Genomic DNA, 20,523 nt, shown 5'->3' with positions numbered 1-20,523 from the left:
GTCCAGCCAAAGCCCCCAGTGCTTCCAGCAGCCTGAGCTTCCCCACTGCAACTCTGACAGAGCAGTGAGAGCTTATTTCCATTAATATTTCCCCATATCTGTTGGAATTCCACTGGTGCAAATGTTTATACAGTAGCACCCTGATGATACTGACTGGGGATGTCATTAGACATGTCAGAGTACACTAATTTTTATAAAGCCTGTATTAGGTATAGTCTGATAGCACAGATTCTCCTGGCAATGCTACAGAGGGGGATGGTTCTAACAGGGGCTTGCATAGTGCCTTGGCTGTTCTTCAGAGATCAAATGGAAGCAGGAATTAGAAACAGATAAATAAGCCCCAACAATCCACACATGGAAAAAGGAAAATAATCGAATTGAATCAGAAGTGTGAGAGGTTAATAAAGGAGGTTAAAGATATGTTAAAAAAAATGAAACAAAAGGTTGTCAAGAGTAAACGCTTTGTGGCCATGCCTAAAATGTCCTGGAGGCAGTGTTCTGCAGAGCATCTGGCTGTCATTGCTATCCAGCAATCCAGACTGAGACTTACAGCATTTAAAAAGGTTTTAAAAGGTTAATTAGTTTTGTAGAGCTAAAAAGATTGTGAAGTACCTGCTTAGTGTATAAATACCTGAAGGAGCAAAAAATGCTCAATATTTAAAGAAATACGTAATCTAACAAAGAAAAGCAAAGTAAGAACAAATGTCTAGAAGTTAGGTCAGACAAATACCAACCTGAAATAGCAGGGGGTTTTAATTTTGGTTTTTTTAGGCAGGAGGCTGAACCAGCTTTTCTGGAAGCTAAGGCTGATCCAGGTGGCAGCAAAGACATTAAGATGACTGATGGGTTAGTAACCACGGAAAAGTCTGAGACTGGTCATGTGTAGGAATTAGTGCTCATTTTCCCCCCAAAAGGTGCTCAGTAGCTCAGCTGAAGCACATCTACACCAACACCCATGGCATGGGCATCAAACCGGGCAGCTGGAAGCCACTGCAAAGCAGGAAAACTGTGACAGAGTTGCCATCACAGAAATGTGGTGGGAGGACTGGCACAACCAGAGTGCTGCAGTGGATGGGCAGAAACTCTTCAGAAAGAATAGGAGAGGTGGTAGGTAATGTGCTGCTTGGAGGCTGCCTTGGCACAGCAAGCACAAAATGATGGAGTTTTCAATTCCCAGAAAGTAAGGAGGGAGGTCAGCAGAACTGACACCTTGGACTTGTCCTGTTTAGGAGCCTGTTGACAAAGTCCCTTGAGGGGAAAGTCCTGAAGGGCAAAGGAGTCCAGGAAAGCTGGACATTCTTCAAGAAGGAAATTTTAAAGGCACAGGAGAAGGGCTGGCTGTCCCCATGTGCCAAAAGATGAGCTGGTGGGGAAGAACCTGCCTGGCAAAACTTGTCTGTCCCTGGCTTGGATGGGTGTAGTGGCTTAATAAACAGTCTGTAAAATATACAACTAGATCACGAAAATCCTTATATTTATTTCATCACACATGTAGCTTAACAATTGAAATAGTTTTTTTACTGGAGAAGAAGTACTGGGAAATTGTACAGAATTCCAGCAGATGATATCGTAGATGCTGATTTCATTTTATTGACAGTAGTTTTCAAACAAGAAAGTAAATTAAAATATTATTGCCACTGACTTTAATATGAGCAAAACCAGGCTCCAGATTTTAATTCTTTGTACTTTGCTTTCCTGTTTAATACTTCTGTATTTCTGTGCTCTTCACATTCATTATTTGCTGTGAGGAAATTGCTAATTTTTATTAGTATGAATTTTCTTTATTAATACTGCACATTCTCAATTGTTTCCTTTATTGGTAAGTAGATCCTGGATGATATTTTGCTTTCTGACTCATAAAGCTGACTCTCCTATTTAGAAATTTGGTTTATATGCAATTTCTTGTATTGCTCAATGTATAGGTACAATATAAATAGGGAAGCTCTTGTACAAGCTAAGAGGGTGCAGACTTCTAGGACAGTGGATTAAGCTGAAGCAGGGAGTAAGATAAACTGAAGGAGAATTTGGACAGTCACAAAATTCCACAAGAAACTCTATAAACACACTTACAATGCAAGACTGCTCCACTTTGAAAGCAGAGAAGACAGCTTCCCAGAGAAATGCATTGAAACAAGCCTGTGAATTCCTAGCCTTTGAGAATGTTTCTAGCCAGTGGTAAAAACTGGGTATCCGTGTCACTTTTTCTAACTTCTATTTGCCAGTTACTGTGCCTTTATCTATGGGAGTGGTTCAAGATATATTTCACATGCCCTTAGCAATTCTCAGTTCACTAGTACAACAAGGGACCAACTGAACAGAAACACCACCAAGTTTCTATTACGGTATCAAATCCTTACAATAAGGAAATGTAATTAATTAGTATGTCAAAAGGTATTTAAGAATGTATCAAAGGGCTGGAGCTTCTATTTTGAATCAGAAAAACAAATTTCCTAGAATATAAGTGCTTATTTACACTACTAAAATAATTTCAGTAGTGCTCAAGATTCAAATCTCTATAATGAGTAAATAACCAAAATAAGAAGTCTGAGTAAGACTGATGAATAAAGATATAGATGTCAGTGTATTTCCTGCCTCCAATTAGATTTTCCAAGATTAAAAGAATGCTGAAGTTTTATAGATATTTTATAACATTGGTTATGTATGCTCAAACGTATGAGAGTCTTTTTGAAGGGGTTAAACTTTAATTTTGTATCAAATATTCTATATACAGTAAGTGAAAGGAATTAGAAGCTTTATACAGGTAAGACTTTACAATTTAATTAAATAGTTTGGGGTCGTGAAATATTTTTTTCAGTAAGTTACCAAAAGTAACTCCATAATCTTAAATCATCTTCTGTTCCCTTGAGAAAGGTTTCTCCTTCTAATAGCAAAATCTTAGCAGCATTTTATTTTCCATTATTCTGGGAAATCTTGCATTTCATTCCTGCTTTCTCTGTGGGTCAGATTTGTCCTGCCTCTCCATTCTCCTCCCGCTGTGAGCAATATATTCTGGGCTGTTGTCCCCAGAATGCATTCACTCACACACATGATCATTTACAGACAAGAACCCTAAATTTGACTGCCTGCTTCAGCAATACAGCATCTGTCATTTAAACCATCTCTTTATCCGTTTTTATGAATATTTTAATGCCAAGAATATAAGTACACTTCGCTGCTATTTCCATGGAAACCTGAAGAGGGACTTGAAATGAATGCAATGGAAAACAAAAGTTGGAGGAGAAGGCATCTCAGGCTCATCTCTCTATGCTTAGGATACATTCAGGAGTCACTGGACCAGAATTATTCTCTGTTATAACTGGGTACAAAATTAATTATAGTATTTCTGGCCTAATATTTAAACACTAAGTTGAAAATGTGGAAGCAATACTCAACCCAAAATACAGCCTTTTCCCTTTTAATGGATTGAATAGAAAATCATTCTACACTTCCTTAAGAAATCCAAGAAATGGAGAAGAGACGAGCAGTCTAGCAAATACATGAAATCCCTTCCAACCTGAAAAAGCTGCTAACTTGGTTAGTTTTTCTCCTTGTTTCCTCTGGTATAAGTCATTCTCAGAATGTCTCTTTCTTGATTCAATCCTAGATCCATTAATTAAGATATCCAAGCAGATAGCAGTTGCTTTAGAGAGACACCATTAAAAGTTGATTTGTTGCAAAAGATATCAGGCAGGCTGCCAAGGCTACTGCACTGTCACTCACGTGAAGTAAACACTTAAAAAAAATTAGTATGACTTGTCAATCTGTAATAAGAGAAAAGATCAAATGCTCAAACACCTTGCTTTTTTCCCCTTTCCTGTTGCTCCATTCCAAACTGTCATTTACTCTACCAGCAGTTCCTATGATTCCCTCTGTGATCCCATAAGAACCAATTCAAGCCACATGGTAATGTTTTTGAAATAAGCCAATAATGCTGTTTCTATTGTCTCCTGAGAGCAGGAGAGTCCCATGAGACACTTCCTTGTGTAACTCAATTAGTCTCAGCACATCTGACACACCTCTTGATCTTAGCTATCAATTTCAGTTGGAATTACTAGATGGCAAGTTAAAATAAATAATGGGAGATACTTAGATGTATGCAACCCCACAGTTCAAGGAAAAAAAAAATCCAGTCTACCTGAAATTCACACACACAATGAATAATAAAATTTGGTGATGGATGTACAAAAGGCACAGCCCTATCTTCCAGTACTGCAAATTCTAGGATTAGTGTAAAGTACAAGAGCTTTTCTCCCGTGTGGGAGAGAAAGAATTTTGGAATACAGTAGGATAAAGTAGCCACAGCCAAGATTCTTTATCAGATGTTATATACACACTATATACACTTAAATACACCAAAAGTACTGACTCCTACTGTACCAGACTAGACATGAGCAAGCCAAGGACAAAAAACAATAATTCTACCCTTCTGCAAATGGTAGAATGTATGGTGATTGTAAAAAAAATATTCATTTGTGGGAAAAAAATATTTTCAACCATTATTAAAAAAAAGAAATACAATTAACAATTTAATAATTTTTACAAGATCTCCTTAATATTTTGCACAGCCCTTGTCTCAGAGATGCTCGGGTTTTTTCCTAATTCCTTTGCAAGTTTGAATTATCTTAAACTGTGCAAATTTCTGTGCTGATTTGCATGGTATGAACGATTATTATGGAGATCTGATCAGCCTCTAATGGTACAAACTTATATAAGCACTGTTTCTCATCTGGAATGTACAAGTCAGAGGAGGAAACAGCACTGGAAGAGTGAGAAGGTTGGGAGTAAGTTTAGATTGTGAAGCATTGTGGGTTAAAGATGAGGTGGAGAGGTGTCTAAGGGCTCTGGTGAAATCAAATTATCAAGAGTTAGTAAATGGGAAAATGTTGTAACCTTATTTTGACTGTCTTGTTTCTGTACATTTTAATTCAGACTTTACATTGATGATCGTTTTTTCCATAGGTTTTATGCCTCCTTCAAGGAGTGCAATGATTTTTCTATGATTAATGGGGGCTCATGTGATAAATAAGACTGTCAACTGCAGGAACATGTCATCATCTCTTGCAGAGAGAGGAAAATGTGAAGTGAATGGAACATAGGATTACAGGAAAACAGAAAGTTAATATGGCTAAAGCAGTGGAACACTACTGAAAAACTGCTAGAACCTGGCATAGGTCCATGCTCCTTTTTAGTTCCAAATGTGTTTATTAAATGAAAATTTTCTTAGGTAATCCCACATTCTTCCTTACTTTTCTCAAAAGGACCTAATTTGAGATTCTGTGATTTGATTGTAGCAGGTCTGATTATTCAGAGCTACACGATATCACTAACAGCTTGAAAAACCTATTAAACTTTGTTAGATAAATTAATATATGTGCTGAAAACTTATGTTCTAGAAAATTAGATTGGGTGTCTAGAATTACTGGGTTCCTTCTGACTATAATTTCTCATTGTATAGATTGTTTCATTCCCTATTTATAAGTTCCTTTCAACAGCACCTCTTGATCTGACAACATGCTGTGGAAACAAATGTAGTCAATGAAATATTCAGATACAATAATTATAAGCTTGAGAAGAAACCAGTAATTCTGTTTTTTGAACAGTTCATAAATAGCAAGTCTATAGTAAAGCACGAGTCTATAAATTGAGTTGTGACTCCAAAGACAAATATTGACTAGCATGTGACATTGTCCATCTTGCAAGCTGAATGAGACACAGTTCAGTGAAGAAAAAAAGTATTCCTGTTACCTGAGACTACAATGTTGGGTGGTTTGGGGCTTTTTTAAATACAATCTTGATCAACCAAAATTATTTTTACTTCTTTGTCTGCAGCCCAACAGCTTAGAATTTCCATCTCAAATATGGGAGAAGCATTTTTTTCAGCATACATCACAATTTCTTTCATTCTTCTCCAATTGTTCTAAAATTACTTCATAGAAATTCTCTCTTGAAATTGATTTGATCTGAATTCCAGTAACATTGCTTAAAGCCAGAAGAATTTATTGAAAGTAAAGACAAGATTCTCCATGATGCTAAACATGCTGGTTTTGCACTCTTAGTACTTTTCTCAGCTTAGGCAAAAAAGGCCAAGGTCAGACCTAGATTTATACCCTCTACTTAAGGCTGCTTTGCAGTTTTCCCTTCAGCTTTTTTCCTCTTGCCTTTTCATTCTTGACTCTGAACACTGACCTTTGTGCCCCTCAGCCTTTGTGTTTCTTCCAGGTTAGTAGGAGGCAACCTCAGAACCCCCTCGATGGGAAGAACTTTGTTAGAATTACAGGCAAGGGTGCTAAAAATAACCACTTACTCCTGCTACCTTAATCTTACAACGTGGAGTGGCTACAAAGGGAATGCAGATGTTGTTGCCACAAGAGTTCTTGCTGCACTAAACTCTGTAAGCACCCTACCTAAAATATCTTCAAAGGTACAATAAAACAAGAAGCCAGTGCTCCTGCAAGAATTTCAGCTGCCTAAGCTGTGAGGGCAAAATGCATCCTTCTCCAGATGTCCCACAGTCTGAGAAATGGTCTCAGGGTTTGTAGAAATTTTCTTTTCCCTCTAGTGAATTTCTCAGTATAAAGGGCCATTTACCTTTTCTGGTGTGTAATAGGCTGCTTTTATTGTTCAGATACTATTGAAGAATGAAACGACTGGCCAACTTTTTCTGGTGAAAACTGGTTCAGCAGCAATATGGGCCAGTTTTCTTTCTTTCTTTTTTCCATGTCTAAGAGAAAATGTAGTTATCTTGCTGTCATTCAAACACTCCAGCACTGGACAAAGCAAATTACTAGAGGTCAGTACTTCCAGCGCCAAGAGCCTTTGCCTACCCTTCAATGAGAAACGCTCACTGCTTCAAATGATGGTGAAGTGTGTGAAACAAACTTTTTCTAAACTGGGCAAGACTAATGAGAAAGGCAAAATTGTCTGGGGACTGAAGCGATTTTACATGGGTTACGTAAAGGAGAAGTTTTCACCAACAGGGAAATAAACAAGTGATTTCTCCCCAAGGATGAGCTGTTCTGACAGCCAAAACACACAAACCAATTGTACTAGGTCACAGCCAGTACCTGCAGCAGTCTGTGTCTGACTGTGGGCAACAATGGACATTTAGGAAAGAATACAGTAACAGATCAAGCATACACTTATATTTCCTGCAGTTTATGCTCCCAGGTAACTGAACAGCAGATTGCATCAACATCTTTCCATTTAAGTGCCCTTTTAATTTAATTGCTTCTTGAACCCAATTACACTTTTCTGACTTTCACTATTGTCATTATGATTCTCTAATGTCTCACGACAGAGTTTTACATTTAATTATGTACTGTATGGAAGGAATACATGTCTGCTGTCAGATAAATGAATTTGATGTTTCTTATTTCTTATACTGTAAGAACTTGCACAACTGTTTTGTGATTTCCGAACTATCAGCCCTTTCTGCTCTTTATGGCTTCAAATATGCAGCAAAACTACACAAAATGAATCTCTGAATAGGCCAAATTTAGGTCGGTGTTTCTTCTACTGATAAGGAGTTTTATACATCAAAACAGTCTTCTTTTACATCTTTTTTTTGCCAAATCTTGTGGTGTTTCATGAAAACCAAATTATATTTAAGAAGTACGTTAGTGTTCCTTTTTCAATATAGGTGCTATATTGACATGGCTGCTTCTAATTATCCTGAGCTCCTTCCTGTTTTGTTTATGATGTCAGGATTTCCTGCAGTGGTTTTACATCTGTGTAACAAATTGTTTGGGTGATGGGATAATGAGTTTGTCTGCTTGCAGAATAAGTTAAGCTGCTAAGTGACTTAAGAGCACTTGTTAGTGAATTCACAGTGGGACTTGCCCTTCTATGTCAACTCCTCTAATTTCAACAATTTAGAAATCCCAACGTTTTCCAGGAAAACTTTGGGATCCTAGGATTGGGAAGAAAAGGTTTGGAAACCAAAACAATTTTGTCTAGACAAATCCCTTTTGCTTACTCCATCCCTTCTGGGAGATGCCAAGGCTAGGAACAGGTATATTCAGGACTACCCAGGTAGAGTGTTTTATCCCAGTTTAATACTGCGTGAGCGGAAATTTCTTTGAGAGATATTGGATTAAGTCTATTTACTTCTCTCAAACAGATAGTTTCTTCTTTTTGATTTTTAGATGAAGAAATTTTATAAAATTCATTAAATTATCAAAACTTTTCCCATTTAGATCCACAGCCATCTGAGCCTATACGTTCTTTTAGGAGTCTACTTCCTTTGAACAAAAGATGAATCATGCATTAGTTTTGTATCCCTCTCTTATCCAGCACTCAATCAGGATGCCTGACTGCTACATAGGAAGGACACTTCAACTAGCACTCAATGCAGCCTTTTTTTACAAGAAAGAGTGTCTCTTTGTGTTTATCCAAGCTATCTCTTGCTTTATATATTTTTGTTTGTGAAATTCTTCTGCTTTCCCTATGCCTTTATTCAAGCATAGTTTGAATTCCTGAATTGCTTTGACTATGACTGTCCTGGGCAATGGTATTTCCTTCATTTATTTTGCAGACTGTCCTTATTTCATAATGGCTTCAATTTTTTTTTTGTCTATTAACCTTAAGGAAAAAACATACAACTGATTCAATTACCTTTTTACCCCACTACCCCTTCTTCAAATACCTTAGCTTTATCTGTTTTCTTCAGAAGGTCTTAAGTCATGGATCTCTAAAGAAGATATTTAAACAGAGAGTTTCATGCCATTTTGTGAAATAGCTCATAACTACCAGCATATGCTAAATGTCAGCCACTATTGCAAGGAAAGCCTCTACAGGAAAACAGCAACAGCTTCAACTGGTTCTTCCAATTTACTGACATTTAAAGATTTTCTAACTTTTCTGGAAAGAAAATATTACTATTCCTGCACAAATTTGATTCATTATTGTTTATGGCGTATGAAAGGTAAACTTTATTTAGTTTAGTTAAGGTTTTCAAATCCCCAAGTACCTACCAGTTTTAAAATAATGATGATGAAAGAGAAATAATGACTGAAAGATGAAGTTCTTAAGCATTTAATACAAATGACAGTTAATTCCCTCACTTGTGGTAGTTTCTCTCTTCATAATTTTTCATTTTTAATTTCAAAGCTCTCTCAGCTGTGACTAGAAAGCTTTAACATGAAAGCTGTAAGGAGATACTACATTACAATTTTGTTCCATTTACCAGCTCTCTTTTTTTAATTACTTGCTATCTTGATAACTGGGCCTTCACTTTTGAAAACTCTTACTTGTTCAGAACGCTTTCCTGCTAAGCACACCTCTACTGTTCCAGAGGATGACCAGGGATGTTTGTGCATCTGCAAAGTACTGGAAGCATAGAAGCAGCCATCTGTTCCTTAGCATGTTCTTTCCCTTAAGCAACCAATTCCTCGTTCTTATGCTCAGAGAAGAATTTGCAATTAGCCCCCAACAAGGCCATCTGGAGAAGGTGTTGGCATTATCTTGCTTATACCCCAGCTTGTGTATAATTATAAAATTACAGCAGCACATTTTTTCTGGTCACCTGGCTGTATACCCCCTTCAGGATTCCAGAACTGGAAAAGACACTGCAGAGAAGAATGCCTGTCATTGTTTTACTATAAGTTTTATTACACCTTTGGGAGTCATGCAACAATTTATACTATTTTCATTATAATAAGCCATAACCCTCTCAAGTTCACTTTCCCTATGATATGTAAAGTAGTTTTACACTATTATCAAAACCAGAAATAAGCCTGTTACTCTGGGAGCGTATGAGTGGATATATAATGTATTTTTAGTGTCAGCCTTGACCTTAGAACTGTGGATATATCACTTCTTAAGATATGGCAAGAAATCATGTGGGATGAAAAGACACAGCAGCCCTAGAGAGAAGGACTCAGGGGTGCTGGTGGGTGAGAGCTGGACCTGCCCCAGCTGTGTGCACTGGGACCAACAAACCCTCTGTGTGCTGGACTGAGCCCCCAGCATGGGCAACGGGAAAGGAGGGGATTCGGCCCCTCTGTCCCACTCAGGTGAGACCCCAACTGCAGAGCTGCATCCAGCCCTGGGGTCCCTGCACATGAAGAACATAGAACTGTTGGTGTAATATCACCTGCATCATTGCTGGAAATGATTCTTGGTTAGCTTACTTGCATTTTGACTAAAAGAAATTGTATTCAGTTTAGTTAAGGATTTTATGACTTTCAGATATTGAGCCAATATTATAATATTACATTGAAGAAGGAATTTCTTATTTGTCAAGATCAACAATTTACTGTTTTTTCTTTACATTACACAAGAGATCACCAAGTTTACAATAATTTTAAATTGTCTGTCCTCTTGTATGTGTTTATAACATTTCATAATTTACGGAAGGGTTTTAACTCTCTGCTTTTGTCCTTGGATTACAGACTCCAACGGAGGATTTGGTAGTAGAGGGACAGTGTTATGATTCACTACAAAATACAGTAATAAGCACAAACCTCTTAAAATGCAATATCCTGTTGGCATGATTGTTTTGAGAGTTGGCCAAAAACCTATATTAGCTCTAAAAGATTTTTTTTCAGACTATTAGTAGCAAAAGCATATTGACTGAGATAAAAATTTCTTGGTTTTATTATCAGCTACAAAATCAGGAAAGGAAAGCCTGAGTATTTAGAAACAGATCTATGATGTTTTTTAGGGGATTATCTGTTGTGTCAGTACTTGCATTATGAAAATTTAAAAATTGCTTAAACATATTTTTAAAGCTATGTTTTTACACCTAGATATCTGTCCATATATAGAGTAGGCTGGAGTGTCAGATGACCCCACCTTACAATGGAAGAAGTAAACAAATAGCCCCCACTTGCAGAACTGTCTAACTTAGCTTGTATTTCAGAGTGCCTTAAGAGGCTCGTGAGTCAGCTTTGCCCCTGGCTGCCGAGGCAGTGCCAAGCCTCCCGGTGCACCCTGTGCTCCCAGGCCTTCGGAAATGACCAGGAACTGCCACCAGCCTGTGGGTTTCATCTGTAAACACTGTAAACACAGAGCTAAATCAATGCCTTCATGGAACTCAGAGAACAGACAATGCAATTCTGACCAGGTCAATCCTTAGCAAATGAAAAGGAGTAATAACACAAAGTGAGGAAAGTAGAAGAGGTAATTTGAAGAGCTTATGTAAACCAGTCTGCTCCAATTTCAGCAACTATGCATTTTTAAAGGGTAATTTTTTCAGTATATTGTTTTAGTGTAACAATAATGATCAAAACTATTGCAGATTTCCTTTGAAATAATAACAATAAAATACATTTTCATTCCCAAATAAAACAAAACAAAAAGTAAATTTTAAATAAACAGTATTTTCCTATTACTGTTTGTGTAATAAACAGTGAATGATTACTCTCTCTTCATCTCATTCGTTGACTCTAGTGAAGTCAAGGGAGATGCACTAAACACAACTGATACAAATTTCAGGAGAATTAGACCCAAAATACTTTATTTCTATTAAAAGCCAAAGTCATCCTCTCACCTCCACTGTTTTTTCCTCCCGAACTAGAGACATGGCCAGAATACTTCACAGTCAAACAACAACAAAAATGCCCAGCTTCTGATTATTTTCATCCCCTCTGACCACAAGCCACACAAATGGAACACGTACATATTTGCAAATAGTCTTGTAAATAAAATATACCCTTGGTTTTTGATATCCCAAATCCCTTCTGTTCCCTTACCCTGGATCACAGCCATGACTCGTGATGTGTGCATAGCATTTTCAGAAACCTAAACACACTGGAAAACATTGACCTTGCAAAAATACCTGATTAAGACATTTTCTGTATCTACTTTTGACAATACTTGAGTGATATTCTTTTAGTAATCTAGAATATTTTCTATTCAAAACACTACATCTGTTTACACCTCTTTATAGGTGTAAAGCAAGCAATAAACTCCGCGTCCCAAGAGCCTAGTACCATGGACAGTTCCAGCTGCACCAGCGTGAGTGTCACAGTGACAGCAGCACCTCACAAACACTCAGGATGGCTGCTGATTTCTAACGGACCTCTCTGCTTTCAATCTATAGCAGCATTGGATTTTAATTTCCAGACATAATTGTGGTGGTCATGCTCACTTGTTCATAAATGGAGTTTACCTACTCAGGTCTGCAGACAGAGTTGTGAGTTTCCAGAGTTATGCTGAAACACTATTGCTCACACTGCTGTTTCTTCTCCCACAGAGTCGAATGGCAGAAAGTTTGCGTCTGTTTGATTCCATCTGCAACAACAACTGGTTTATCAACACTTCCCTCATCCTTTTTTTGAATAAGAAAGATCTGCTGGCAGAAAAAATCCGCCGCATCCCCTTAACAGTCTGCTTTCCTGAATACAAAGGCCAAAACACTTATGAAGAGGCAGCAGTCTACATCCAACGCCAGTTTGAGGACTTGAATCGCAACAAGGAGACCAAGGAGATCTACTCACACTTCACCTGTGCCACTGATACCAGTAACATACAATTTGTGTTTGATGCAGTGACAGATGTCATCATTCAGAACAATCTCAAATACATTGGCCTCTGCTAAGAATCCTTGGGCTTAATCTGTTTTCCTGGAGTGATAAAAAAGGGGCTAACCTCTGCCACTTCTAGTGGAAAAAAAGGGGAAATGCTTAAAAGCCCAAAGAGAGAAAAGGGGAAATCTGATCTATGAACACAGTTGCCCTTATGCCCCCTCAACTTGCTTGCATCATTTTCCACAAATAGATGTTCTGGAGAGTGAGAGACTCCCCTCCAAGAAAACCACACATCCCCAGTGAAATAAAAAAAAAACCAACCACCAACTCAAAAACCCCAAACAAAAACAAAAGAGATTGAGGCCTAACTCTGTGGAGATGTTTCACCACAGTCACTGCACTTTTATTCCATTTGTTTCATTCCATTTCCTACAGTGGGAGTGTTATAATGTTCTGTGTAAGAAATTACTCTTTATCCAGTTGTCCTAAAATTTTATTGACATAAAAATATTAATCTGGTGAGTGACAGATGAACTCATTTTCAGGGTGTGGAGCAGAATGCTTGTGTTGGGGAGAAAACCTAGGTCAAACCAGAAGCTACAGAATGGGAGAGTTTAAGCAAAATACTACTTAAATTTGTAGAGAGTGGGCATAAGCCCACAATATTGGTACCCACAGTCCAGAGTATGTCCACATCCATCATGTATGCACATGCACATGACTCTCAGCATATACTATGTACACACTTCTGCTTTACTTTACTGTTTCTCATGGACACCTTGCCTATTAAAGGAATTGGTGCGCAACTGTTTTGTGATTTCCGAACTGACTAGCAGCTCTTTCTGCTCTTTATGGCTTCAAATATGCAGCAAAACTACACAAAATGAATCTCTGAATAGGCCAAATTTAGGTCGGCGTTTCTTCTACTGATAAGGAGTTTTATACATCAAAACAGTCTTCTTTTACATCTTTTTTTGCCAAATCTTGTGGTGTTTCATGAAAACCAAATTATATTTAAGAAGTACGTTAGTGTTCCTTTTTTAATACAGAATAAAAAAAAATCACAAAGCAATTTTTTAAATTATTGTTGTAGTGTCTGGATTGCTGAATGTGAAAGTTGCCAATGGACAATTCTGTTCCACTGCTCCAAATACCTTCTGGGTATTGTAATATTGTAACAGATTTCCCAAGAAGCAGGAGCTATGGAGATTGTGTAGTATATAGCCTCCAAAGTCTTTTTTTGTTGTTTTTTTTAATTATTTTTAAAATGTGATGTGTTATTAGAAGGTTAAAGATGAGCGATATGAACAATAACTAAATGTCTTGATATTTCAATTTAATAATTTAAATTATTTACAGTTTAGTGAAGTTAAGGAAACTGAAGAGATGCAATCCTCAGCTCCAGGTTTCATCTCATAAAGAAACACTACTGGATGGAGTAACATTCTGGCAAAAGTTTGAATGCATAAGAAGCTCTGTGGGACTATGCTGGAAAATCTCTTATGGATCATATAGACCTAAGTCTTTGGTCAGTTGGTTCTTTCCCCTGCCATAGAAAAGACTTCTCAAAGACTTCAGTGTAAAGTTGGTGTGTAAATATATGTTTGATAACTGTAAAGCACATACGTACACAGAGACACAGACACACATGCACACTGGAAAATCACCTTCTACTTTTGTTCCCCTTATGTACTATGATTAGTGCAAGAAATCTCAGCCAAGGGCTCTAAGAAAATTAAAACAAAATGGTTAATAACATCAACATTTAAATTGTCACCTGAAAGAATAAATAATTCAAACGATACTGAATGTGTCTATAGTGTGTTCATTAAGAAGTGTTACGACAGTTCCTTAATTGGATGTTTGTGAAGTTTCCTTCTAATCTAATTTTGAACAAGGTATTTTATCCCTATACTGAAGACATGAGGTCCCTTTAAGCACTCCATGCCAACTGTTACACCTGAAGAGTAGAGGCAAAAGAGCCAATGAGGCTGTGCCTTCAATGTATAAAAGGTCTGTGATGGCCCACAGGGAGTATTTAGGTCTCACTGGTAATGAGAAGATACTGCTGCCTGCTTGTGATATTTGCACTCAGGCTGCTTGGCTTGGTCAGTTTACTGAAAGCTATATACTGTAACTGCTAGTACAGGTTCCTCTAAACTTTGTTTACTATTAGATTGCTATCATTTACCTGGGAAATGGGGCAGTATTTCTACTCTGATTTGCTTTTTATATGTAATATCCAATTATTATCCAGTTGAATTGTGGAAAAGGTAGGAAGTGAGTCAGGGCTCCCTTTTCCAGTGAATGGTCTATTAGATGTTGTGCCTCCCTCACCTCTTTCTTTCATGGGACTGTGGCCTTTTCAGATTAGTGAAACAAGTGACAAGAATATACCAGCATTCATTACAGCATAGCTGTGAGGTAAGAAAGCTGGATAAAACCAAAAGTGGTAGTCAATTATCAGGAGGGTAAGAGACAGTTTATATTAAAAACCAAATCTTTATTCAACTAAGAAAGTCCTTCTAACATAAGTATTAGAGAAATGTAGTGGATAACCTACGATATTTTAACAAAGGCCTAAGGGGATTTCTAAAGGAAAGCAGCCAGTTCCATTCCTCATTGAATGAAGGCTATCTTGGGAAGGAGAAAAGAAAGCACACTACCTGTGCTCCCACCGGACTTAAAAGCATATGCATAGGGAAGAACAAAGTAAATAATTAGATTAAATAAATCAAGTCACATAATCATCTGAAGAGCAATTTCTTGCTATTAACTTTCTAATAATTTAATTCCCATGATGTTTTTGATCTTAGTATTCTGAGTAAGTCATAGTTACTCTCTTTTCTATCTGAAGAATTCAAGATGCTAGAATAAATTCTGCTTTATACAGAGTTTTCTGTATAAAAAATTCTGATTGTATAAGAAAAGTGAGGTACAGGAAAGTTAAAACTAAAAGGTCTGTTGGCTGAAGACAGGTGCTGAAATTAAATCCCTTGACTCTTAGTCATCCACCTGGATAAATCATGCAATTAAATTTGCATCTATTTTCTCAGTTCTCAGGTATATCAGTGATGCAGTGCACTGCCACCTGAAAGAGCTGCATTAATACAGCTGGGATTTCACTTCACCTGGGCAACAATGACATTCACAGAAGAGATGTCCCATCTGCTGCAGTAAGAATGCCATCTGTCCTTTCAGCATTTGCACTCCATACAGCAAAACAAGTTTTGAAGGGAGAAAGGTATCCTTAAAGAGTCCTTATCCACACATTCAATTGGTTAAGATTTTTCAAGTGTGAGATAGTGGAGACACTGAGAGTCAGCAATGTAGCAGAAATATTATCTCTTGTGCTCTTCCCAAATAGAGGTTCTGGCAAGCTTAAAAATCCATTGCCCCATCCATTACACCTCAGTCTTTGCCTCAAAGGATTATGTACCCATAAATGACAGGATGGATAATGGGTAAGAATTATTAAACCTTTCCAGTATTAATCATATCATAATGAAAGATTTTTTTTTCCCAGAACTATTTTGCAGTTGCTATTGCTCAGGTCATTTATCATTGCATAACACCCTTTCACTAACACTGTCAAGTATTATGTATGTCACCTAATTGTTTTTACAAAGAGAGAAAGTTTTGCTATTAATTTCTTTAATATTTCCTATTTCCTCCTCCTGCTGGTTCCTCTCCCTCTTCTATTCTCTACGGAAAACATATATCTATCTATTTTTGTCTGTCTTCTGCCCATTTATTATTTTCACTAAGTTCTTCTTTCACTAAGTTTCTTCTGGAAATGTTAGGCCTCAGTGTTCTCCCAGTCTCTGGATTTTCCCACCTTTTGGTTTTTAACTATCCCACTGTTTCTGGAAGATACTGGTATACATACTTAAATTTAGAAATCAAAAATACTCTCTAAGTGGATTTTCTTAAAATAACCCCATTTTCCTAAATTACTCCTGGAGAAAGAGCAGGTGGCCTGGCATAGAGCTAGCTGGAGTCACTGACCACTTCCCAGCTGAAACAGCTATGTTTCATGCCAAGGGCATGTACAGCTTCTGTTCCTTTTTGTCGAGCACAGAACACATTGCTTTATTGGCTCTGCAAATTATCTCAGCTCTAGAGAAGAACAGAAATGGAGCTGTGGAGTGGTGCATTAGTTGCTGAGCTCCTCCAGCTGATCCAGGGTACATCCTATCTCATTATCTCGATGTGAGGTGTAGAAGTGAATGCAAAGAGGAAGAGAGACAGTTTCTTGGCTAGCTGAAAAGGCTGAGTTACCAAGCAGAGACTATTTCTGTACCTGTAATTTGTCAAATGAACTATGTCAGGCCTTGGGGCTCTTACTACCTATTGGAAAATATTTGTGGTTATCCCTGATAATTCCCCAAAATAGTCTCACAGCAAAGTTTTAGCACCTTTTTGTTTTTCTTTTAAGTAGCCATCTCTATGTGAGTCCATTCTATGGTGACACAGTTCTGCTCAAGGATTTATCTTCCAACCCTTAAATACAGTCATGCATATTTTTATATATACATGTTATACTTTTATCTAAAGAAACAGAATACATGACTCAAAAAGACACCTTTTCCAAGAGTAATTACTCAGAGCAGCTTTAACAGACTTTTTAAAAGTCTTGTTTTCTATACTGATGTTCACAAAGTTGTTTAGCCCAACATATTGATATCCTTCATATGAATGGAATTATTTAGGAATTTAAAAAAGGATTGCATGCATGTAAAAAATGCACCTTTAGATTTTTTACAATTCATGTACATTTAGCAAGCTTTAAGTATTTAATTATTTTAAACATCAGATATGAAACTGAATTTCTCAGACAAAATACTTTGCTATGAATTTAAACAGTTTGACTTTTTAATTGATAACTTCTATCTACTGAAATTTAAAAATTATTATTTTGGTCAACTGGACGAGAAGTTTAAGACTCATGTTCAGATAACAACACTTATGAAGTTAGTGCACTATGATGAACAACTGATCCACACCTTGAACAGAAGGGACAAAGTGAAATTTTGATGCAAGATTCTGACCTATATATTCCAGCATGCAGCCCACAGAACCTGTATCTTGAGGAGGTAGCCTTAAGTTGCGTAAGACTTAAGGAAGTTACCTAAGGAAAACTAAGATAAGCAAAAATAGACAAGATACTGTTTTTAAATATGAGTTTCAAGGGAAACGTAATAAATTAAATCTGGAGCATAGGTGAATTTACCTGATTGCCTCTCTGCATTGTCTACTTGAACACTTAACTGCTTAAAGCCTCCTACCTTCAGGTAGTTTTGCCATCATGTAAAAAATCTGATGGGTGTTCTTTCGACAGATATCCACTGGATCATCCAGGAGCCCAGCGAAGGCAGAAACGATTCCACTTTGTATTAGGCCTTGCCTAAAAACAACAATGGACGACAGGTTTAACATAATAAAACTTGTATATATTTCGGATATTTAATCTTAACTACTCTTACTTATGCTGCATCCATCTGAGAAAACTTAGGAATTCTGTTCCTATTTCTCACTGAAGCATCACTTCTCACACCATTCATTAAACTGTGGAATTGCACCTACCTGCCAATACTATGCCCAGCCATAAGAGAGAGAACTTCTGTTGTTTTTTGCCTGACAGTTTGGTCCTGATGGGTCAGCAAAGTCTTCAGGTTATCCAAGAATCCTATAAGACATCAGATTTCATTTTAACATTTCTTACATTCAGCATTAATTTGAAATAGCAATATTCATAATTTATCTCACAATTTGAAGTGCATCAGAATTTTCAGCTTGTCTTGACAGTGAAATTCTCATTGACATATCTCAAGTAAGAAAGAAATTTTCAAGTTTCAAGGCCTACTGCCAAAAATGTCATGCTACAAACAAGCTCCTAACTCCTTATCAAGTTAAATCCTAATCTTGCAAATATAAAGTGACATAACTCTAAAAATAAGTCAGTAGAGCTGCTGATGTCTTTAGAAAAGCATGTTTTTGCAGGATTGACACCTAATATTTTTTTTTACAGAAATAAATGTGGTGAACCATTAATGATAGTGTGTATGCACATATGGCACTGACCAAAGCAAAAAAACCCCAACAACCCCAAACAAACTACAATCTCAATTGCTTTGGCAATCAAACCGCTCATCAAACACTAACAATAAATTTTGAACATGGTTATTCTCTCTTATGAGAGGAATAAATACAAATGAAGGAAATGGAGAAAAAAGCAGTGGCAAACAAGGATTTTTTCAGTGTTATGTAATGAGCTATGTAGATATACAAGAGACTGCTAAAAATTGCAAAAATAAGCCTGTGGTTGGGGATTCCCCCCCCCCCCCATCAGTATTCTTCTAGGCTTTTGAAAATAGTGGTGGCCACGTGTAGTCCTGATGAGTATGATAAATTTGGTTATATTCCCTTCTTTTTAAATTTCTCTTCAAGTTCCAGGCAAGGGGGTGATGGTGGTGACGGAGTTCTAACTTTGGACTAATTACTCTTTTTTTTAAAATTAGACTATATTAAGAAATTAGCTAAAATCAGAATCAAGACCGGGGACATGGTTTAGTGGTGAACATGGCAGGGCAGAGTTAACAGTTGAACTGGATTATCTTAGAGGTCTTTCCCAACCATAACAATTCTATGATTCTATGGAGAGAAACACTCTGCACTAGTTTCATATTTAGGGGTTGCTAAAACTCATCGTGAGTCATTGATAAATCCAAAAGTGATGATAAGTCTTAAAATAACTGTCATGTATGTGGTATTATAATATTCTTTACCTTTCTAAGGTAAAACAAACAGAAAATTTTTCCTGGGCCTTTTGTGTCACCAAAGATATTGTAAGGAAAATGTCATGGAAGAAAGTAAAGTGGGGCTTCCCTCTCAGCCTGCCCCACTGTGTCAGAGCTTGTGAGAACACATCACTTACCTAATGCTACTGCCTGGTAGACTTTTTCTGGATCATGGACCAGATCACAGAGTGCCATCAGTGCTTGCTGCTGTGTCAGCAGCTCGGGAGACTGCAACTCCTCATTCAGTTTAGGAAGGGCCCTCCTCCCAAACGCCAGAGGAGCTTTTGTGGGATCTATATCAGGGGGGAGGTAGGCTGAGATACGAGGCTGTGCCATCCCAAATCTTCCTAAGAAGGATCTCCTTATCCTTAAAAATACTCCAAAATGGCTGTACTTGGTGACTGGGCAGATAAAAGCACCTACTGACTTTAAGCAGTGCTCTGTCTCCCCAAGGAGCTCTTTTAGCCCGCAGGCACTGTCTGGAGGCTGTGAAAGAGGCTGGAATGGTGCGTGGTCATCAGCACTACTGTCTGCTCATCTGCTGAATTGTCTGATCTGGTCTAATTCTTTACTGAACACTGTGAAAAAAAAAAAAAAAGAGAGAGAAAGCTTAAAATGGCAAGGAGGGATGTTAAAATTGATGGAGGGAATGTTTTTTAAAGGGTTAAAGTGAAGCAGCCCAATGCCCAAAATAGGAGGGGAGCTCAAAATAATACAAATAAAGCTAAGGAAAACAAAATGCCTTTTTATTCCCCCCCAGAAAAAAGTGTTTTTAAAGGGATCTGGTTAAAAACTGCCCTCAGAATTCGATAACGTTTGCTAGAATACGTGAGGGCTGCACCCCCCCACCCTTCCCTCAGCACGGAAAGCGGCTCAGCCGACCCAACACCACGACCTCCAACACTGAAAACCGCCAACAACAAAAGCAAAAAGTTAAACCAGCCTCTAAACAACTCCAGTTCTCCCTTCAAAGCAAACGAACTAGACTAAACACTCGAAGGCGCCGTGTGCCATTACCGAGTCCCCTCTCCCGCCCCTCAGCGCCGGCGTGCCGCGGTTGCCACAGCGCCCGCGCTTTGCGTACGCTGCGCTTTGTGAATAGCGACTAGCGCAGCCGAGCCGCGGGTCTGGCCTGCGCCACTAGCCTGAGCAGCGCGTTCGGCCGTGAGGGAGTTACGTCAGTGGCGTAGCCGGGAGCGGGGCGCGGGGCGGGAGTTACGTCAGTGGCGTAGCTGGGAGCGGGGCGCGGGGCG

The 20,523-nt window shown here is 37.9% G+C and overlaps 2 protein-coding genes across 8 annotated transcripts in view; one reads left to right on the top strand and one right to left on the bottom strand.

Moving 5' to 3' along the window:
- The window catches only part of GNAZ (G protein subunit alpha z), a 42,320-nt gene extending 28,046 nt beyond the window's left edge, over nucleotides 1-14,274 (top strand). For 5 of the 6 annotated variants that reach the window (XM_085075990.1, XM_085075995.1, XM_085075991.1 and 2 more), the window contains one exon: nucleotides 12,197-14,274. In XM_085075990.1, the coding sequence (XP_084932116.1) occupies nucleotides 12,197-12,541 (345 nt within the window). In that variant the 3' untranslated portion in view covers nucleotides 12,542-14,274. Of the gene's footprint in view, nucleotides 1-914; nucleotides 1,105-1,229; nucleotides 1,778-12,196 lie in introns of those variants that run through there. The other variant, XM_085075996.1, reaches the window with a different exon arrangement.
- The window catches only part of RSPH14 (radial spoke head 14 homolog), a 67,201-nt gene extending 46,783 nt beyond the window's left edge, over nucleotides 1-20,418 (bottom strand). For both annotated transcript variants that reach the window (XM_085075998.1, XM_085075997.1), the window contains exons 1-4: nucleotides 20,288-20,418; nucleotides 19,408-19,848; nucleotides 18,057-18,159; nucleotides 17,759-17,877 (exon numbers count right to left, since the gene is read on the bottom strand). In XM_085075998.1, coding sequence (XP_084932124.1) covers nucleotides 17,759-17,877; nucleotides 18,057-18,159; nucleotides 19,408-19,606 — 421 coding nt within the window. In that variant the 5' untranslated portion in view covers nucleotides 19,607-19,848; nucleotides 20,288-20,418. The remainder of the gene's footprint in view (nucleotides 1-17,758; nucleotides 17,878-18,056; nucleotides 18,160-19,407; nucleotides 19,849-20,287) is intronic.
- Between the last annotated feature and the right edge of the window lie 105 nt (nucleotides 20,419-20,523).

This window comes from Lichenostomus cassidix, chromosome 15 (genome assembly GCF_008360975.1).
Source record: "Lichenostomus cassidix isolate B80296 chromosome 15, HeHo_3.0, whole genome shotgun sequence".
Classification (NCBI taxonomy): Eukaryota; Metazoa; Chordata; class Aves; order Passeriformes; family Meliphagidae; genus Lichenostomus; species Lichenostomus cassidix.
This window is presented reverse-complemented; position numbering and strand designations above follow the sequence as displayed.